This window comes from Trichosurus vulpecula, chromosome 1 (genome assembly GCF_011100635.1).
Source record: "Trichosurus vulpecula isolate mTriVul1 chromosome 1, mTriVul1.pri, whole genome shotgun sequence".
Lineage (NCBI taxonomy): Eukaryota > Metazoa > Chordata > Mammalia > Diprotodontia > Phalangeridae > Trichosurus > Trichosurus vulpecula.
This window is the reverse complement of record NC_050573.1, coordinates 423,193,386-423,212,840: the sequence shown is the minus strand read 5'-3', so window position 1 is coordinate 423,212,840 and position 19,455 is coordinate 423,193,386. Positions and strand designations below refer to the sequence as shown.

General features: G+C 40.7%; 2 protein-coding genes across 2 annotated transcripts in view; both read right to left on the bottom strand.

The window, feature by feature from the left end:
• Positions 1 to 7,153: 7,153 nt before the first annotated feature.
• Positions 7,154 to 19,455, bottom strand: part of LOC118839399 (ras-related protein Rab-3C) — a 34,316-nt gene continuing 22,014 nt past the window's right edge. The window contains exon 3 of the mRNA XM_036746859.1: positions 7,154 to 9,193. Within this exon, the coding sequence (XP_036602754.1) occupies positions 9,006 to 9,193 (188 nt within the window). The 3' untranslated portion in view covers positions 7,154 to 9,005. The remainder of the gene's footprint in view (positions 9,194 to 19,455) is intronic.
• On the bottom strand, positions 12,770 to 13,653 carry LOC118833551 (ras-related protein Ral-A-like). Its single transcript, XM_036740915.1, has 2 exons — positions 13,551 to 13,653; positions 12,770 to 13,483 (listed from the first exon to the last, which is right to left on the bottom strand). Exon 2 carries the CDS (start codon positions 13,451 to 13,453, stop codon positions 12,827 to 12,829), a length of 627 nt encoding a protein of 208 aa, XP_036596810.1. The 5' UTR covers positions 13,454 to 13,483; positions 13,551 to 13,653; the 3' UTR covers positions 12,770 to 12,826.

The following is a 19,455-nucleotide window of genomic DNA, read 5'->3' as shown; positions in this document are numbered from 1 at the left end:
AGATAATTACATTAACAATGGAGGAAAGCCATTTGTGTTCATGCTTAAAGCCTTGTTTGGAAGCAATCCACATTTTCTGCCAGACACTGGGCTTACCTTGTAGACTAGAATGGCAAGATTTCCTTCCTATTGAATTAACTGGGTCAACTGAGAGAGTTAAACTGGATAGATAATTCAGGGATTCTTTAGAAAGCCAACTGGATCACTTCTGCTATGACTGTAAGACTTTTCTCACTTCTACCATTTAGAACGCTTCTCCCTTCTATCTCCCTAGCTATTTCCACTCATTCAAAGCTTGGATCATCCTGCTGTCCTCATGAAGCTTTCCCTGGCTATTCTATCCCTAAATGGACTCCTCACTGCCTACAGAACTCATGGCCTATCCTAGCTACTCTCTTGAATGGTGGGTTAAATGTCATGTAGCCATAATTCTTGACTTCCCAACTTGATTGTAAATTTGATGTCCCAAACCATATTCTATACTTTGCTTCTCCCCACAAGTATTGTGCTCAATGAGTAGCAGGTGCTGAATAAATTCATGTGGCCTATTAAGTTCCTTGTCTGCATCTTTAAAATAATACCCTGTCTATTCCTAAGATTTTCTACCTTTTTTTTTGGCACGGTGTAGGGGTGGGTGGGGTGAGGTACAAGTTTCCTATTATCTCTTGTTTCGTATACATCTACTTTATTCAGTGAAGTTGAAGGCTAGGCACAAAATGCAAGGAACCATTTCACATCAGTTTGGGTAATCCTTGGGATTAGCCAACATGGTTTAATGTAATTTGCTGCCTTTAGATTCCCATTTTATGTATGACATGTCAGGAAAAACATAAAGTGTAATTGTTTAGAGATGCCTATGGATCAAAGGAGAAACAACTTATCCTGCAATAGTTTCAGTGTTATCGCAGAAAATTTATTTTTGCTCTGAAGAGTATATCATTTTTTTTGGCAGGGCATGGAGGAAAAGGAGGGTTTAGATCTGAAATTTTATGTGGAAACTCCCTCCATGGGTACAGAATAGCCATTCACCTGTAACTTACAGTCTTAGAAAGTTTCCTGGGCCACTGAGAGGCAGTGACCCTCTCAGGGCCACCCAGTTAGTGTATATCAGAAGTAGGGCTTGAACTCAGGTCTTCCTGACCCTGAGAGTAGCCTGTATACTACACCAAACTGCCTTTAATGGGCCTTAGTATGTTGACAAGTAGAAGTACTGCACAAGGCTCTAATGACATTTATTTCTTAGGACTGAAGTAACACAGAGTTTTAAGGTGGTTGGTCTACTTTAAATCTGTACTCCAGGTAACTAAATTGCAGTTAATTTGTTATTCTGGAAATGAATTATTTGTAAACAGAGTGGCCTTTTCTGCTCTTTAATGAAACTCTAGGCCAAAATCTGAGAAGTTAGCTAAGATATGAAGAATAGAAGGCAAATGTTTGAGTAGGGACAGTGGTTACTGACTACCTTCCAAAATGATTTAAAGATCCTCTGAGTCTCAATTTTCACTAGTGTGGATGACGAAGAATTGGTAGTGATTATACCCCATACCATCTAAGAAAACACTCTGTCCAAGGTTCCTAAGGTTTATGTATATGGGGGTGGGGTAGGGTGGGGTAGGGTGGGGAAACCTAACATATTATTGAATAATTGTAACAGTAAAATTCTTAAAACACAAACGATGTCATCAGTCATTCAGAGGGCAAGTTTCTCCCTCCATGAAGAGCAATATTTAATTTTTCCTGGGTCACTGGATTTAGTATTTATCAATGATTGGAATCATCCAACCAGAAACTAAAGAAGAACTTTGGGCCTGGGGAAAAAACACCTTCACAATTACTCCCCCTCCCCTGTTCTTCCCCCAAATCCCTACTCAACAAAAACAGCATTCTACTCTCATTCTGTTTGGAAATGAACACCCACAAATGTAAAAGATAAAACTGACGTGCACCTGGGAAAGTTTTGCCTTCTATAGGAAAAATAGTTGAGGTTAGGCATGGAAGAGTCTCATGCAACACCAATAAAAGTATTTTCTGTATAAAACACACCACTAAACATATATAACTACAATAAATCTTTTGAATCAGTCACACAACCAGCAGTCACATCCCATGCATTCATCAGAATTCATCCTTTCACACTAGTTTATATACACTGAGTAAGTCATTAAATATTGCACTTATTGGCCCATGAACCCTCAATTTAGAGGTGTTGAAAAATAGAAAACAAATTTATTTTTATAACATATTCCATGCAACATTTAAGACACTTCAGGTCCACAAACACCATTAAATAGTTGCACATTCTGACAATCCAAAAAGTAGCACATCACATCTGACGACAATATATTAATGGGAATTATAGAACAAAAGTTTCATTCCACATTCATTCACGGGGACAGGGGGACTACCTGTGGCAATCCATTCAGTGAAATGGCAAGTGATTACCATATTTTGTTTTCATGACATGAAAACTGCTAGACAACATTAGGATGTATTCTCTCCTCTGAAATGCCAGGTATCTGTGTGCAAACCGTAGACCATCTGCTCATGCTGTCTCTAGGAGCAGCATTCCTAGGGCCTGTGGACTTGACCCAAGAGGATCCCAGCTTGACAAAAAATCAGGAATTGAGAAGCTTGGGGAAGGGGGGCGGGAAGAGGACTACAACTAACTCTGAATTATCAACAATAATGGAAAGTAAGAATTGCACAGATTAGATTAAATGAAGATAACCCCTCAAAATCATTTTAGCAATAAATTCACATGTTTTCTGGAAATGAATACGTGCTAATAAGATGTAAATGTAATTTGAGTTTTGTGCCCTGAAAAATGTTCATCTCTTAAAACATAAATTGGAGAGCCAGAAGAAAAAATCCCCTTCCATTCTCCAGAAAGTTATTGGTATTCCTTGTCTTCTTTCCACCTTCTGTGCTTAGTGGGAGTTGGTTATACACATGTGAACACTATGTATAATCACATCCGATCAACCCAGAATTGAGAACCATTGATGCACCCACATCAGGGTTCTTTACTCAGACAAGAGTTCTAACCCAGGCAGCACCTCAGTTAAACAAAAACTGACTGGTCTTTGCCTACTTTAACAGTGAAGCTAAAGCTGCCCTCCTCTCCCTATTAGAATTAAGCCAGCAACAAGAGACGTGCCACATTCATCTGCTTTGCTTAAAGAAGAAATTATAGTGGGAATATAATGGATTTTTTTCTGGATTGAGAAGAACTTGAAGCTATCCTCTTTTTTTCCACTTCAACTGCCCTTTATACAATTGTTTCTATTTTTAAAGGAAGGGAGGTGGTTGAAGAGGAAATCTTTCTTTCCCCCCTCCCCCCAGAACAAGTTTTTTGATTCTCCCTTGAAACATTTCTCTCGAAGTTTTCAAGGGAGACCATCACTTAAACAATGAAAAGAAGAGGATAAGTGAGTGGGCAGGGGTAGATGAGCCCACCAGGCAAAAAGCATACATTTTCTCGGGGCGGGGCTGGGGAAGAAGATCCTGAAGCTTGAGATGCCTAGTACAGAGCATTAGGGCCATCTGCTTCCTCGCCTCTTCAATGCCATAATCCAATCCTGGGCTATGTTTTAGACTTGACTGCTCAGAAGTCTACCAGAAATCAAAATCGGTCTCAATGCTGGAACCAATACCAAAAGCCTGTGCTCACCATAAACTCCACAATGCTTTATCTTTAAACTAAATAAGGGGCAGGTGCTGCCTCTGGGCAGGCAGAGCTGAACAAAAACTGCATCTTTCTGATGGCTGGTTGAAAAGGCTTTCAGGACCTGGTTGTTCAAGCAGTACCATATTCTACACTTTAATCAGAGCAGAGCTGCAATCAATAGTCATGCACACAGGGAAAGACCTTTCAGATCTAGAAATATCAACATGCACACACACAAAGGGACTTCTCACTCTAGGAAGACTTTTACAATGACTTAAAAATGCAACTTGTATCACGGTTCTATGCATGCAGTTGCTACCTTAGTTTGTCAGGGCTCAGAAATCTTTCTAATAAGTGGGTACTATAGAGTCACACAGATGCTACAGGCTTGATTAAACTCATGTTGTAGCATTTATGTCTAGCATACAATGACTGCACACTATATTATGATCATGCACTAAGATACCTGCCCTGGGGTAAAGCACTATGTAATGAGTTTATTGATGATTGTCTCCAGGAGATGCCACTTTATGAAAGTTCAACGTGAAGCATGAGATCCAAGTTGGGTGAGTGGAATGAGCATGAGAAATGTACTCCATTTACAAAGTTATGTAACAAGTTCCAGAGATTTAAATAGGTATCCCCACAACACACATGTATACATATCACACACGCGCGCACACACACACACACACATACACACCCCAAGTTAAAGGCAAAGTAATACTTTGACTAAAAGGTCTACGAATTATCTGCATAAAGTTAAAGCATAAAAATATATATTGGTGTATTCAAATTATTGGTCTCCCATGTAATTAGGTGGTAATTTTATAGCTGTTGCATTCCACATTTACCATGTGTTAATGTTATCATTTGTTCACAAATGAAGGCACACTCAGTTTCCTTTAAAAATAAAAACCTCAACACTGATACATATACCTAATGATGCTACAGCAGAAAGGAATTCATAGGAAGTGGATCAGTTTTTTGAAAACCCCTTATTCCAAATGCCTTAAAAATCCATCAGGGAAGTAGAGATTGTTTCAGAGGAAGAGCAGTGGCAGCAAGATGAGTCTTTTGGGTAGACTAGGGAGGTATCAGCTGAGCTGGCTCAAAGCAAATCTTGTTTAATGTCTACAGAAGAGAAGCTTCATTATCATCTTAAAATTTACTTGAAGAAAACGTCTCATGCACCTTCAGGCTTGAAGACAGCAGTGCTGATACCTCCCTACATGTGGGTATTCGACAAGGTGATTAGGTAGTAGATATCCAATTCTGCATATTCACTAGATCAGTATCCAAACTCTTGGAAATATATTTCTGAATTACTTGAGCTTTGTCTGTCTGTCTGTCCCTATCTCTCTGTCTGTCTCTGTTTCTGTCTCTCTTTTGGAGGAGGGGAGAGAATAAGGGAGATTCACTTGTCAAATGTGGTCTAACTCATTCCAGTGGTGATGACCAGAGAATGACAGCCAGGATTGAAGTACGTAAAAGCAGGGATAGCATTCTTTAAAAAAAAAAAGTTACTATTTGGCATCATTGCTCTCTTATAGTTGGGTCATATCTATTTTATTTTACTTGGGGGTGGGGTGGGACAAGAGGTCTAAAAAATACCTCTACCAACAGCGCAACAGAAGACTTTTCTGAGCAGTTGCTGAGGAGTGTAGAGTCTTTTCCAATTAAAATTTAAGTTAGTTTGCACACATGTTCTCATCCTCATTCTCTCTCTTACAGGGAAACAATTGAGGCTTGGGGTAAAGTCATAAATATCTGTCTAATGTATTTACATACGCATAGGGACTAGATGAGTGATTTCACTGGTAAAGGGAATTCCTGGGGGAGAAAACTCCTTCTTTCAAAGCATACCGGCACCTTCTCTGCAACTGATAGTTTGAGAAAGTTGCCTAGGATGCTGAGGAGTTAAGTGATTTACTGGGTCACTTGATCGATACATATCAAGAAGCAAGATCTGAACTCAGATCTTCTGGTTTCCAACATGAGGACTGCTATGACATGCTAACATCAAGACATATGACAGGAAGGGATGTGACCTGAGGTTGAGCCAGTAGCTGTCCACAGCCCCCAACTATACTACACCTCCCAAGTGACTATGCTTCTCTGAGTCTAGTCTCTGAGATACAGATGTCCAACATTTCTCTAGCTGAAGTAGATTCTGGCAGCTAAGGAACACACACACACACATTGAGTTCTCTCTCCAAACAAGTCCAATTAAGTGGGCAGTTAACACTCTCTGGGGTAAAAAGGAGAGAACTAAGGTATAAAACCAGAAAACCATACATTATATAAAATGTAGGACGTTGCTTATAGAAACTCACTCAATTAACTTCAAGCCAGTTTCTACATGTTGTTGTTTGGTTTTAAAGCCAGGACCTCTGGATAAGATCATAAGTAAAAGAAAAAAAAATAAAAATGACCACACCCAGCATTTCTTGAATTCTGCAACTGGCATGTGGAAATCTCCCATTTCAGGGGGGTGCCAACTAGCCCTTGACACTTTCCATTCAACTATAGAAAACTGAATTTGCCCTGGAATTCGAGCTGTATAATTGAAAGTGAGAAAGAACAGCTCAGGGTTTGGGAAGTTCACAGCTGATTGAAAGTGGGTAGTAGTAGTTGCATCTGTAGTAGCAAGGTCAAAAGCCCCTTAGTAAAGAAACAGACTGTGGCTACCCCATCCTCTAAACTCAAACATGTGATATCTGGCATGGTATAGACCCAGGGCATCTCACTCTTGATTACCTGCTCCAAGAGTGACTCTGTTTCCATTGAACTGGTAGTTTGTTTGCATGGAAGGGGACATCCAAGATGGGAAAACTGAGCCACTTTCCTTTGTAACATCAGGCACTCAGCAAACATTTATAAGGTGTCTACTATAAGTCTGATTCTGTGCCCTTTATGCTCTCATTTGAATGCAGAGGAAATGGCCCCTCCAAAATGTCTATCTAAAATGTCATCCTAATTCTTTTATACTTAAGGGTTAGAAAAGAACATGTCTTATTTTTGTTATTTCATAGACTGTAAAAGTAATTCAAGGCCAGGAAGTATTTGTTTTTCAACTGTCCAGCAATATCTAGAAAGTCGCACATGACTGCAGGTGTCAAGAAGTATTCCGATCCTGATGTTGAGAAACCTGGTCATGCAATTGCAAAGCTACCTGTTGTATTCCCAAGCTAGCTTTCCCTTCACCTTGATTTTCTGAAGGGTTCAAAAACAATCATTCCTACACAAAACGAGTGAAAAGCTTTCTACATGGTCCAGAAATATCTCGCAGGTGTCAAATGGAGACATTGCCTTCAATTAGGGGAATAGTAAACTGCTAATGCAAAAATTAGTGAAGTAAAAAATGCCTCAATTTCCACTGTGGATATCCATAATCTTTGATTTTCAGCTGAATATGTGGACCCAATTCTAGATGATGTGAGTATTTTATCTTTTCTGAGCCCTTTTGGAAAACAAACAAAACTGTAGCCAGTTTTCTTCTCTCTGTGGCTTTTCTGGACCACCCACCCTGCTTCAACTCCCTTACCCTCTCCCCGCTACGCACACTTGAAACCATGTCAGAGGAAGAGTCTCTGATTTTGAAATTCATATGCTGAGTATAATGCCACAGAAAAAGCAAAGAATCCTTTCACTCTGCAAACAATACCACATATCTTAGGTTAATAATCATCTCCTCAGGTGGCAAAACTGAACAAATTGCAAGTTCCCCTAACAGGACTGTCTTCCAAACCCCTTAATAAGGCTCCTGCCTTATATCCCTTGCACATCCCAGTCATCAATAAGTAAGCACGATGAGATATGGAATTACTGTACTTAACACAGTGGGTAGTAGACCATTAACATCTATGTCTTCAAAAAGTCTGGGGTAGGTGGGAGTAGGGACCTAGGCATTTGGCTCCTGTCCTTCCTTCAAAATATTTGTGAAACAATGACTCTGCACAAAACTGAGTTGTAGAGAGTGTCTTCAAGGTCTTTTAGTTAATTAACACATTTTTTGTTTGTGAAGCCACATGGTATGAGGGTGGAGATAAGGTGGGGTGCCAGTATTCCAAATATCCAGGCCTTGAAGGCAGAGGTAAGTGCTGTTTTCACCTCTTGGAAGCCATGTTTGCATCACCTAAATAACCTGGAAGGGAAGGCCCAGATTGGTTTTAGAAACCACCTAAAGGTGTCCTCCCTAAGCAAAAAGACTTCACAACCAGAAAAACACACCAAAAGAAGGTAGAGCAAAGGTTTTCCTAAATCAAAAGACAAAACTCTTACCTTAATCCTTGTGCCCTCAAGCTCTCACTGATCCTACAATCAGAACACCTTGACCAGAATGCTGACTGAGTGACCCAGGTGAACTGGTTTGTTCCAGATTGGGTGAGGGGAGATGGGATGGGAGAGGGAAGAGAAGGGTAGTTATATTTAACCCATTGGAGGTCTCAACAATTCACCTTGTCTCAGTCAAAATGCTTTCTGCTGAGCTATGGAATTCTCTAATTACGTCTCCATTTCCCCGTGACCCAAACATTCAGATTAATGCATAAAATCAGTAGAAACAGCTGCCACGGTTTAGCCTCATTTTAAGCAAAGGTGGCTTGTTTCATTTTGTTGTAGTACTGGTTGTTGTTTTGACAACAGCAAGAAACAAACAGATGCTTAAATCCAATTTTCTGCCAGGTTAACCATTGAACCTCATACAACACCTGAGGGTTATGGAAATAATATTTGTATTTCTTTAGAATCAATATTCCTCTTAGTTTTAATACCAGTGAAAAATGGACATGTGACTTAATATGTAAGCTAACCAGCCCCAATGACTGTTTCCTTAATTACCAGTAATATTTCAGAATTGATTTTAAGTCAGAAGAAAGCAAACACAACACAGAATCTTTGTTGCCTTCTTTTCTACTCCCTCTTCCCCACCCCCAACAAGGATACTTTATCATTGCCCCACAGAATGATCACAAGCAGCATAATTTGAATTTGATGAAGCAATCAGAAGTAGCAGTAAAATTATAGTCTGAGGTCATGGCACTAGATGAATTTAGCATAATCTTTAAAAAAAAGTAAAAACTCAAAAGACAAACAACTATTCACATGCAGATATCAGAGGTTGATAAATGGATAATCCTTACAAATTTAAGATCACATATTTGCCATATATTGACACAGAAAATTTCCAAAGAGCTGTATGCACATATCACCCATTGACATTAAAGACTTCCCTCAAATAAATTAATAGACAATATAAATAAAGGCTAATAGACCATTTATGGATGCTCTTTTTTGGCAATAGAACGCACTAGGGCTGCCTTGGCCAGTGACTCCATTAACAGCCACAGTTGGGCTGCTGTGGTGGCGGGGATTCTTTGAGTCTTGTATTCTGTTTTCCAGCAGCAATGGCAGGATCTGTCTCCAAACTCTCTGACATTTTGTCACAGATGATATCCACCAGGCGCTCAAATGTCTGCTTGACATTTATGTTGTCCTTGGCACTTGTTTCAAAAAATTCAAACCCTGGAGGAGAAATACAGAAACATGACATGATCATTGCACATGTCTGGACTGGACCACAATTCAGGCCTTCTTCACCCAGCTCCTCCCTTCCACCTCCCATACCCTGCTCCCCAGGCAAAACTGAACTTGAGGCTGGCTTTTCAAGGGGGAGGGTGGGCTGAAGGAGATGTGCCAAATGTCTGACTGCCTTCAGGCTGCCTGAGAAAAGTGAACCACTACGTGGAATATCTCAAGCCCTTTTCTATTTTATATGATCATTTATGCTAAAGGTGATGAATGGCAATTAGAGCTTTATTGCTATTTCTTTGAAACATTTTTATTAAAAAACCATGAACTTCCTTCTCTTCCCCCATAGCAGCCACGGGGACCCCTTTTCAGGGTTAGGATCCTGGGTGTTTTTTACTTTTCTTTGACAACCCTCACCTGCTTTGACTCAGAATGTCTTGCTCTTTGTTTTCCTCTGGTACCATCAAACTATGGGAATTCTCCTGACCTAACTCTTAAATGTTTGGTCTATTTTGCTCTCTCAGCTCACATATCCAGGAGATGCCCATTTTAATAATGACTTCAGGTAATAGTAACAATCATTGAAATCTATATGGCATTGATATAGTTTGCAAGACTTTCCTATACATTGGATCTTACAACAGCCCTGTGAGGAAAACACTATAAATGTTACTGTGACCATTTTACTAATGACAAATGGAGACTCACAGAGCCTCAAAAATAGCTAGCATTAATAGAATGCTTTAAATTTACGAAGTACGTTACGTATGTTAATTGATTCTCACAACATCCCTGAGAGGTAGGGGTTATTCATTATCCCCATTTTACAGATGAGGAAATGAAAGGTCAAATAATTTGCCCAGAGTCACACAGCTATTAAGTGTCTGGGGCAGATCTTCAGCATTCTATCCATTCTGACATTCTATCCATTCTGACATTCTGTTAACTCTATCACTCAAGGTTGAGAATCACAGAATAGGTGAAGACTGTGTCTACTATGTCTTGGTGACAGAGTGCCTGCTACCTTCTTCACAATCCATATAATACGTAAACCAACAGCTAAGTGGACACCAGGTGGCACTACCCACCATAGAATTGACTTCTGGAGTTTGGACTGCAGTGAACTGTCTAGGGGCAATGGGGCAGCAGCCCTGATGTGTGCACCTATCCCCTAGTGCTTATTTTCCACAGTCACTGAAGTCAAACAATGGGTGGTGTTTTGCATTGGCCTGGGAAGAGGCTTGCTAGAGCTGCAGCTGATAATCTCACAGCTCTGATGCTTCACTGTACCTGTGTAGAAACAGATTTGGCAAGTTGCCCTGTATGCAACCATCCTAGTTTATTGTGTTTGGATTCGGCTTCTGTTGGCTAAGCTTACAACTCAGTTGCCATGGTAACCTTCTCACTAGAACAGTCAGAGATTGCTGTGGTCCAGTCAGGGGGTGCTGATTTAGGATGTTTGGGAATGAACACAAAACTGCTATTCTAATCTGTTCTGGATTTCACACTCTATAAATCTGTCCAGTCACATCTGGCCTATCTTAGAGAAGCTGAGATTTAAAATGATTAACTCTTGTGATCATATTTCTCCATCTGGAGGTCAAAACCACTAAGTGAAAGTACATTCAATTTTACCTTCAGAACAAAAGCTCTTTTTAAAAGACAGGTATGATAGGCAGTGTGGTAGAGTAAAGAGAGTACTAGAATTGGTGATAGAAACTCTGAGAGATTGTTTCAAGTCAAACAGGATTTAAGTCAAAAAGCTGAGATTCAAGGCCAGGCTCTCCATCTCCAAATGCAAGGTCATTTCCATTCCATTAGGAAGATCTAGATTTGAGCCCAGACTCTGCCACTGTTTATTAGCTGCATGACCATCTTTGAGGTTCAAGTTCTTTTTAATCTATAAAATAGGCCTACAATAATGCCTTCTCTATTGACATCAAAGCATCACTGAGAGAATCAAATGAGATGTTTGTGAAAGACCCTTACAAGGAGTTATATAAATGGAAGCTATATTATTTTCTGGCATGGTATTGCAAAACAGAGGAAGGCATTTCTCAAGAGTTGTTATGTTCACTGAACAACTCATTTCAGAAGCTCCATATTTAATCAGGCAAATATCCTTATTCTGTATTTCATGAGTCATGGATGTACTCTATTATCGGGGTCCAAGTGAGTGTTTGCAGAATCTGGTTTGCAGCAACTGTCAGAAGAGGCAGGTTTTTTTTTTTTTAAATCAGTAGGTTCAGACAAATGACATTTCCAAGTACAGCAGACACACCCTCCTAATTAGTAGAAACTGGCACATAGGTTATTCTGTAGTGGGAATTTCTGGACCACAGTCACCAAGTTATAAGCCTCAGAGGAAATGATTTCAATTGACCCAAATGTCAAAAGTCACTAACAAGACAGACACCCACAGTCCAGCTTTTCTTCTCTGGGTGTCTGTTTTGGTTGTAGTGAATTTCAAATATATTATAGTAAACTGCCATTTATCCAGAATGATCGAGAAACAGGATATTCTGTTTGACTGGATATTCTGAGCTACTAAATACAGGTCACAGATTTCAGATAATTCAACTACAGTAAAATACATGACCCCAAAATAATATTGGGCACAATTTAATCATCTGATTTAGAAGGCAATGTAAGATTAATATGAGCACCAATCAGCATAGCTAAAACTAGGAAGTGTTGCACCTGGGGCTAGCAACATCTTATATGGGCCAGAAGTGGGAGAAAGGGGCCAGATGATACCCAGTATAGGGGACACATACCTTGAGACATCAGCATCAGGCTACCTTGGAGAGAGCAGTGTAGGAATGGGAAAAACTTACCCTAGTGCACCATTTAAATTATTTTAACTTTTTTTTAAAAAGAAACTTTACATATTTTACTGTTTTAACCTGTTTTAACCTTCCTGTTTTTTAAAAAAATATATATATCTAAATGTTGTCTTTTGTTTCTATATTGCTGAAGGACAAATACTGCCAATACCCTCTAAATTCAACAAAATTCAGCACCTTGGGCAGAGTACAGGTTTCAGTGCCCTAATTAGTGCATGGTCAATCCCTACTGCTGAAGATGTAGAAAGTGTAGTAGGAGCTCAGGCAGACACTAGCATCCTACTCCACTTTAGATGATTATGATGAAAATTCATATATATATATATGCATATATATATGCATATATATATGCATATATATATGCATATATATATGCATATATATATGCATATATATATATGCATATATATATGCATATATATATATATATATATATATATATATATATATATCAGGTTGTTTAGTGCTTCTTGGTCTCTCTCATGAAAGTAAGGAACAGAGTGTGAAAAAATAAATCCAGCTTTTGTTTAGATCCAGGGTAGGAGTATAGTGACCTCTCCTATTATAATGTCAGCATTGATCTGAGCACAGTTTAATTCCATGCCCACGGAGCATCTCCATCTAGAGCATCAGATATAACTAATTATATAACTGTTATATAATGAAATACAATTAACCAGATTAAAATGCAATTGGGAATTGTTTTTTTTTTTTTTTTTTGCAATGCTTATAAATCATGTTTATTAGTGTGGTCAAGATAAGGAGGAAGTTTGGGCCTGGATTATAAAATGCAGCATCTCTCTCTGATCCGCTTGGCCAAGCTTTTCCTCTTCTTCTTCCCATTCTTCTCTTTGCTGTCTTCCACCTTCCGAGCTCGAATTTCCCTCATTAAATCAAAAAATACCTTATCAACGTTAGCCCGAGTTTTGGCTGAGGTCTCTACGTAGTTCACATTCCACTGGTCAGCTCGGTTTTTTGCATCTTCTACAGAAACTTGTCTTTTATCTTCTAAATCTGACTTGTTACCGACTAGAAGAAAGGGAACGTTCTCATCTTCCTTGACTCTTAAAATCTGCTCCCTGAAGTCAGCAGTTGCTGCGAAAGATTCCAGCTCTGTTATAGAGAAGACACAGAGAAAGCCCTCCCCGCTTAGGAAGTAGTTGTCCCTGATGGCCGCATACTCCTCCTGCCCAGCAGTGTCGAGGATATCGATCTGGACCTCTTCCCCATCCAGAACGACCTTTTTCCGGTAGCTGTCGGCTTTGGTCGGCTCATAATCTTCTACAAACTCGTCATACATAAACTGTAGGGTCAAAGCGGATTTGGATTTCCCCACACCACCACTGCCCACCATGATGACTTTGTGTAAAGCCAAAGAATTCTGGCCCTTGGGTTTATTGGCTGCCATCTTTGGTTAGGGAAGTATCCCAGGAAGAATCTTTGACCCTTTCTAGTTGGGTGATCAGGGGCCCATCACTGAATGTCTCTGAAGCTCAGTTCTGCATCTTCTATGCACAGAATGTTGTTTTAACAAGCTTGACAAGACATCAAAATTGCTGTTGTCTCCAACCCTGCAGCCGACCGGGGAGCGGAGGCGGGCACGCACGCACGGCCAGCCGGGGCGAGGCTGAGGCCGCCGCCGCGCCGCCGCCGCTGCGGGGCCGGGACTGGGACCGGGGATGGACAGCTCGGGGTTCCTCCTGGCAGCCTCCCGCAATTGGGAAATTTTAAACAAAATAAGTAAACTATAATACAGCATAAATAGTGTTAATTTGTGGTTTCCTAAGCCAATATGTGGCCCATTTCTATTTGAGTTTGACGTCATTGTCCTAGAAAATGAGGACCTTCATGACACCATCTAAAATATACACCATCTTTTCTTATTCATGTACATTTGGGAACTTATTGAAAAACAATATATCCCCATAGGTACTAATCTTTCAACTAACTCACTGTAGAGTCTTAGGGCAGCTTCCTCATTTATAAAGTGGAGAGGAATGGGGAAGTTATTTCATAAAATCATAGATTTAGAACTCAAAGGGCCCTAAGAGCTTTTCTATTTTAATCCCCTCATTTTACGCATGAAGTAACTGGCCAAGTGAGGTTAAATGCTTGATAAAAGTCACATAAGGAGAAAGGTGGCAGATATGGTATCCAACCCTTGGTTCCCCTGTACCAATCTGTTCCTAGCATTTTATCAGGACTTGTGAAAAATACTTAATAATTCTGAGATTCCCTGCCATTCACAATGTGTACATGCACACACAAGCTACAGTGACAAAATCAGCAATTTATAAGACTTTTAAGTCAGCAAGTCAAATAACATCTGCCTACCTCAGTTTCCTTATGTGTAAAATGGGGAAAATCACAACATTTACCTCCTAGGGTTGTTGGGAGGACAAAATTACATAATATTTGTAAAGTGCTTTGCAAATCTTAAAGCTCTGTATAAACGCTAGCTGTTATTGGTCTCAGCAAGGTCAAGCAAGTAGCTCCAGGCCATAGGTGTCCATCAAGCCCAGAAAACTCAGAGTAGATCTAAATTAGAACCACCGCTGATGAGTTTGCTTAACTGGCCCCCAGCCTACACCAGATGTTTCTTGTAATATGTCCTCTGGTATTAGCCATTTTAGCATGAATATTTGTGTTTTCCATTAAGCATAGTAACTCTCTCCAGTCACCAGAAATATATGAGACCATTCTTTCTCACAGTGTCCTTCCTAGACCCTCTGTGATTTTATTCTGGTTCCCCTCAGATAGTCTCCTTTCCACCCCTTTATGGTCAGAGCATTTCAGTAGGTGGGTCTGGAACTCTTGTACTTCCCAAATGGCCCTTGGAGGTCTGCCAGAGAGGGCTCTGTCACTGGTCTCCCGCTTCACTTTCACTGAATGTTTGGCTCTCAGCACAGAGTCAGGGGATGCAATCTCCATGTAAAAATGTGTCAGCTGCCCCAGGGATCAAAGGAGAGAAACATAACAGCAGAACCATAAAGACGACCCTTTATCCTTTTCAAGCAACCAGCACAACTCAGCCGGGCCTGGAGAGGCGAGACAGGCTGGATTTAACCATGATGCATGATAAAAGCTGGTTATGTGAGTGTAAGGAATAACCCACTCACTCCCAAGACTCCTGAACTTATAGGGTTAGAAGGGATCATGAGAAAGTATCCAGCTCATCCCCCTGTTTTTAGGAAGGCCGACACGTACCTAAACCTCCTAGGCAGATAAGAATTTGTGTTGGCTTTCAACACCTCAAAGAAGGTGAGTCCAGACATTTTCTGACAGTCCATTAGCTAATACTCTTCACTCTCAGGGAAATTCATGTCTGTGATGTTACAGCCAACTTAATGACATGGTGGATAGAGTGCTGGGCTTGCAGAAAGGAAGTCTTAAATTCAAATCCTGCCACAGATGCATATCAGCTGCATGACCCTGGACAAGCCATTGAACCTCCCCCACCCAAGCCTCAGGGTCTAAATCCATGATTCTATAACTTCTCCTGCTGCAGCATAAGATTAGATTGTTGAGATCCTTGAGAGCAAAGACTGTCTTTTGCCTTTTTACATCCCCAAACTTAATGCAGTGCCTGGCACATAATAGGTGTTTAATAAAGGTTTATTAATTGATTGACTAGAGTAAGTCCAGTTCATCTTGTTCAGCCTTAATGGAGATGAAGAACAACTCAACATCTGATTCATTCAACAAGCATTTGTTGAGTACTTACCAGGGGTAGAGCCCTGTTTTAGTACTGGAGAGGTGGTAAATGTGAAGAAGGCAGTTTTGTTGTTAGGTCATTTTTCAGTCGTGTCTGACTTTCCATGACCCCATTTGGGGTTTTCTTGGCAAAGATGCTGGACTGGTTTGCCATTTCCTTCTCCAGATCATTTTACAGGTGAGGAAACGGAGCACAGGAGAGATTGAATGACTTGCTCAGGGCCACATAGCTAGCAAGTGTCTCAGGCCAGGTTTGAACTCAGGAAGAAGAGTCTTCCTGATTCTAAGACAGGCACCCTATCCACTTCATTACCTAGCTGCCCTTTGAAAAAGGCAAAAACACTGTCTTCAAGGAGATTACAGAAAAACCTTGGTGACGCAGTAGAGATGGTGCTGACCTGGAATCACATAGACCTGAGTTTAAATTTGGCCTCAGACACAAACTGTGTGAGCTTAGTCTGCCTCAATTTCCTCAGTTGTAAAGTAGCACCTACCTCCCAAGGTTGTCGTGAGGACCAAATGAGATAATTGTAAAGAGTGGAGAACAGTGCCTGGCACATACTAGATGCCTAAAAATATGCTTCCCTCTTACCTTCCTCCCTTCCTCCTTTCCTCCCTCTCTTCTTTCCTTCCTCCCTTCCTTCTTTCCTTCCTCCCTTCCTCCTTCCCTTCCTTCCTTCCTTCCTTCATTCCTTCCTTCTTTCCCTCCTTCCTCTCTCCCTCTCTTCCTTCCTCCCTCCCTTCCTCCTTCCTTTCTTCCTTCCCTCCTTCCTCCCTCCCTCTCTCCCTCTCTTCCTTCCTCCCTCCCTTCCTCCTTCCTTCCTTCCTTCCCTCCTTCCTCCTTCCTTCCTTCCCTCCTTCCTTCCTACTTTCCTTCCTTCCTCCCTTCCTCCTTTCCTCCCTCTCTTCCTTCCTTCCTCCCTCCCTCTCTTCCTTCCTTCCTCCCTCCCTTCCTCCTTCCCTTCCTTCTTCCCTTCCTTCCTTCCCTTCCTTCCTTCCCTCCCTTCCTTCCTTCCTTCCTTCCTTCCTTCCTTCCTTCCTTCCTTCCTTCCTTCCTCCCTTCTTCCTTCCCTTCCTTCTTCCCTTCCTTCCTTCCTTCCTTCCTTCCTTCCTTCCTTCCTTCCTTCCCTCCCCCCTTCCTTCTGTTAAGCACTCTAGCATTCGCTGGAAAACCCTTGGCACATAGGGGGCTTGCACAGCTATGTCTCTCTGGGTAGACCTCCATCTGCAGTTTGTATCTTGAAGTCCATGCCCATTGAAGGTTCCTCCAGCAGCCTGGAACCTTTTCAAACCAATTCCTGCAGACTGGCATATAGTACCTCTTGGCCCAACAAGTGTTCTTGCCCCTGGGTTGGCATATTCCAGACAGTTGGCTTGTTAAAAGTACTGCCATGTCCCACTACTCTCCCAAAGCCTTTCATTTGCTTGATTTTGTGCTACAATCACCATAATAATCCCAATACCAACACAGGACATCTAATGACTGTTTCCTTAATACCTTTCTCCAGAGAACTCAAAACATATTTATATTTTTATAGTCATCATTCAGTTCACTCTCATATTTATTGTAATAGGTATTTCCTGTCAGGAAATACCATTTCACTCCCTCAAGACCTTTTAAAAATTACACATTTTTCTGTTGCTGATTGAGGGAAATCCTAAGTGCCCATGAAAGTTCATGCAATTCACCTCCTATTTCAGGAGGACATGACCCTATAACTGTTCCAACTTGACCTTGAAAGAGATTGTACAAATGTCATCTTTTTCTGTTAGAGGAAAAGAGCTAACAAAAGTCATGGTATGATTGATAATATATTTTTAAATATATTTGCAACACATACCCACACAAAACAAAAATCCATTAAACAACCTTAAACCTAGCTCCCCAAAATATATGTAGTATATGATATTTTTTAGATTCTGGTATAGTTTCTTAGGCTGCTATTGTTATCCATTAAATATGCAGAGTGGGAAAAGAGTCTTTACTCTTCTGAGTGACATCTGGGTCAGAGCCTAGAGATACCCAAGCAGCAGGACAGGCTCTAGCTCAATGTGTCCAAGGCTGGGATGACTGCCCAGAGACAGTCACTTAAATGAGTAGAATAGCAAGGATTTTATCCTCATTGACTGGAGGAGGCCCAAGAAACTGCTCTTTAAAAGAGGAAAGGGCAGGATCTTGGCAGCAGGCCTAGGGCTACCCAAAAGATCAAAGACTCTCATCCATTGGAAGGACCAAGTCTGGCTTGACCTGGCAGCATCTTTCTTTTCTCCTTTCTGTCACTGGCCTGAATTGGGTCATTATGGAAACCTGACTTGTTCTCAACAATACTGAGAGGGGGTTTTTAGGTTCAGCATCATCGGTGCAATAAACTTCATTTCTGGGAGGAGGTTCATCTTCTATTGGATATAGAAAGGAAGAAGGGCCTCTGATGCTTTCTGCTATTTTAGTTAGATGCATGGGAGAATTGCTTCTCTTTACTTGTAGGGAGGTAACTGATGGAGAAAAGTAGTGAAAAGTGTATCCCATATGGCACCAGGGTATTTTTACTGGCTTTTCCCACTGTGCTCCTGTCTGCTCCACCTTGGCACTATTTCTTGCCCAGTTCCCCCTCCTGATATTTATATTTCTCTCAATTGTACCATCATTTTCTTAGTCATTCATGCTCTAAACTTTAGAATCATCATTTAGTTTTCTCCTATGATTCTTGACAATTCCTTCATCATGTTTCTCACTTTCCATTTCTCTCTTTCCTTTCCATTCTTATTATCCCCCTCTTAGTTCCTTAGTTTAAGTTCATATCAACTCATTCTCAGGCTATTACAGTAATCTCCTAAGAGTTCCTGCCTTCAATCTTTCCCTAAAATCCAATATATTCTGCACAAATGCTTCCAGATTAATCTTCCTAAAGTATAATTTTCATTATGCCAATTCATGACTACTGGAAAAAAAACCCAACAAACCTTCAAAGGCTCCACATTGTTTTCAGTCCGACCCTCAAGGTGCTCAGTTCCTTGCCTCAAATGACCCCTCTGGCCTTATCTGCCACTACTTGGCAATGAGTCCTCTGCTCTAGGCAAGTTTATTTATTTATTGTTCCCAGAAAATTGCCTGCTTATTCCTGCCTTTGTGAATCAGCTCACCCTGCTCTTCTTGGATGTAATGATCTCCTCCCCCTTCTCTGGCTTTCTAATTCTCAATTGATTTCTATTGTCTCTGTCAAAGAGAATGGTTTTTTGACTATTAGGAAGAAAGGAAAAAATGGTTAGTTGAGACTTGAAATCAAAAGAGTGAAAAAACAATAGTAAGAGGTTGCCTGGCTGCTCTCATCAGGGTGTGCCCTGGAAGAATGGAAGTGTCACCGTAAAGTAGAAAGAGCTCTTGCACTGGAGTCAGAGAATTGGATTCAATTCCTGCTTCTTATCTTTAATCCTTGTATGACTTTGGACAAGCTACTTTATTTCCCCGGGTTTCAGTTTCTTTAACTGTACAATGAGGAACTTGAATTTGATTGCCCCTGAAATCCCTTCTAACTCTATATGTCTGAACATTTGAAAACTGAAAGAGGTGATCGTTGAGGTGCTAGTGATCTCTATTCGTTATTAGTGATTAGCTATTAGTGGTTTCTTTGAAAAAAAATCATGGTGAATTGAAGAATCTCCAGAGAACTGGGAAAGGGCAAACATTACCCCAATTTT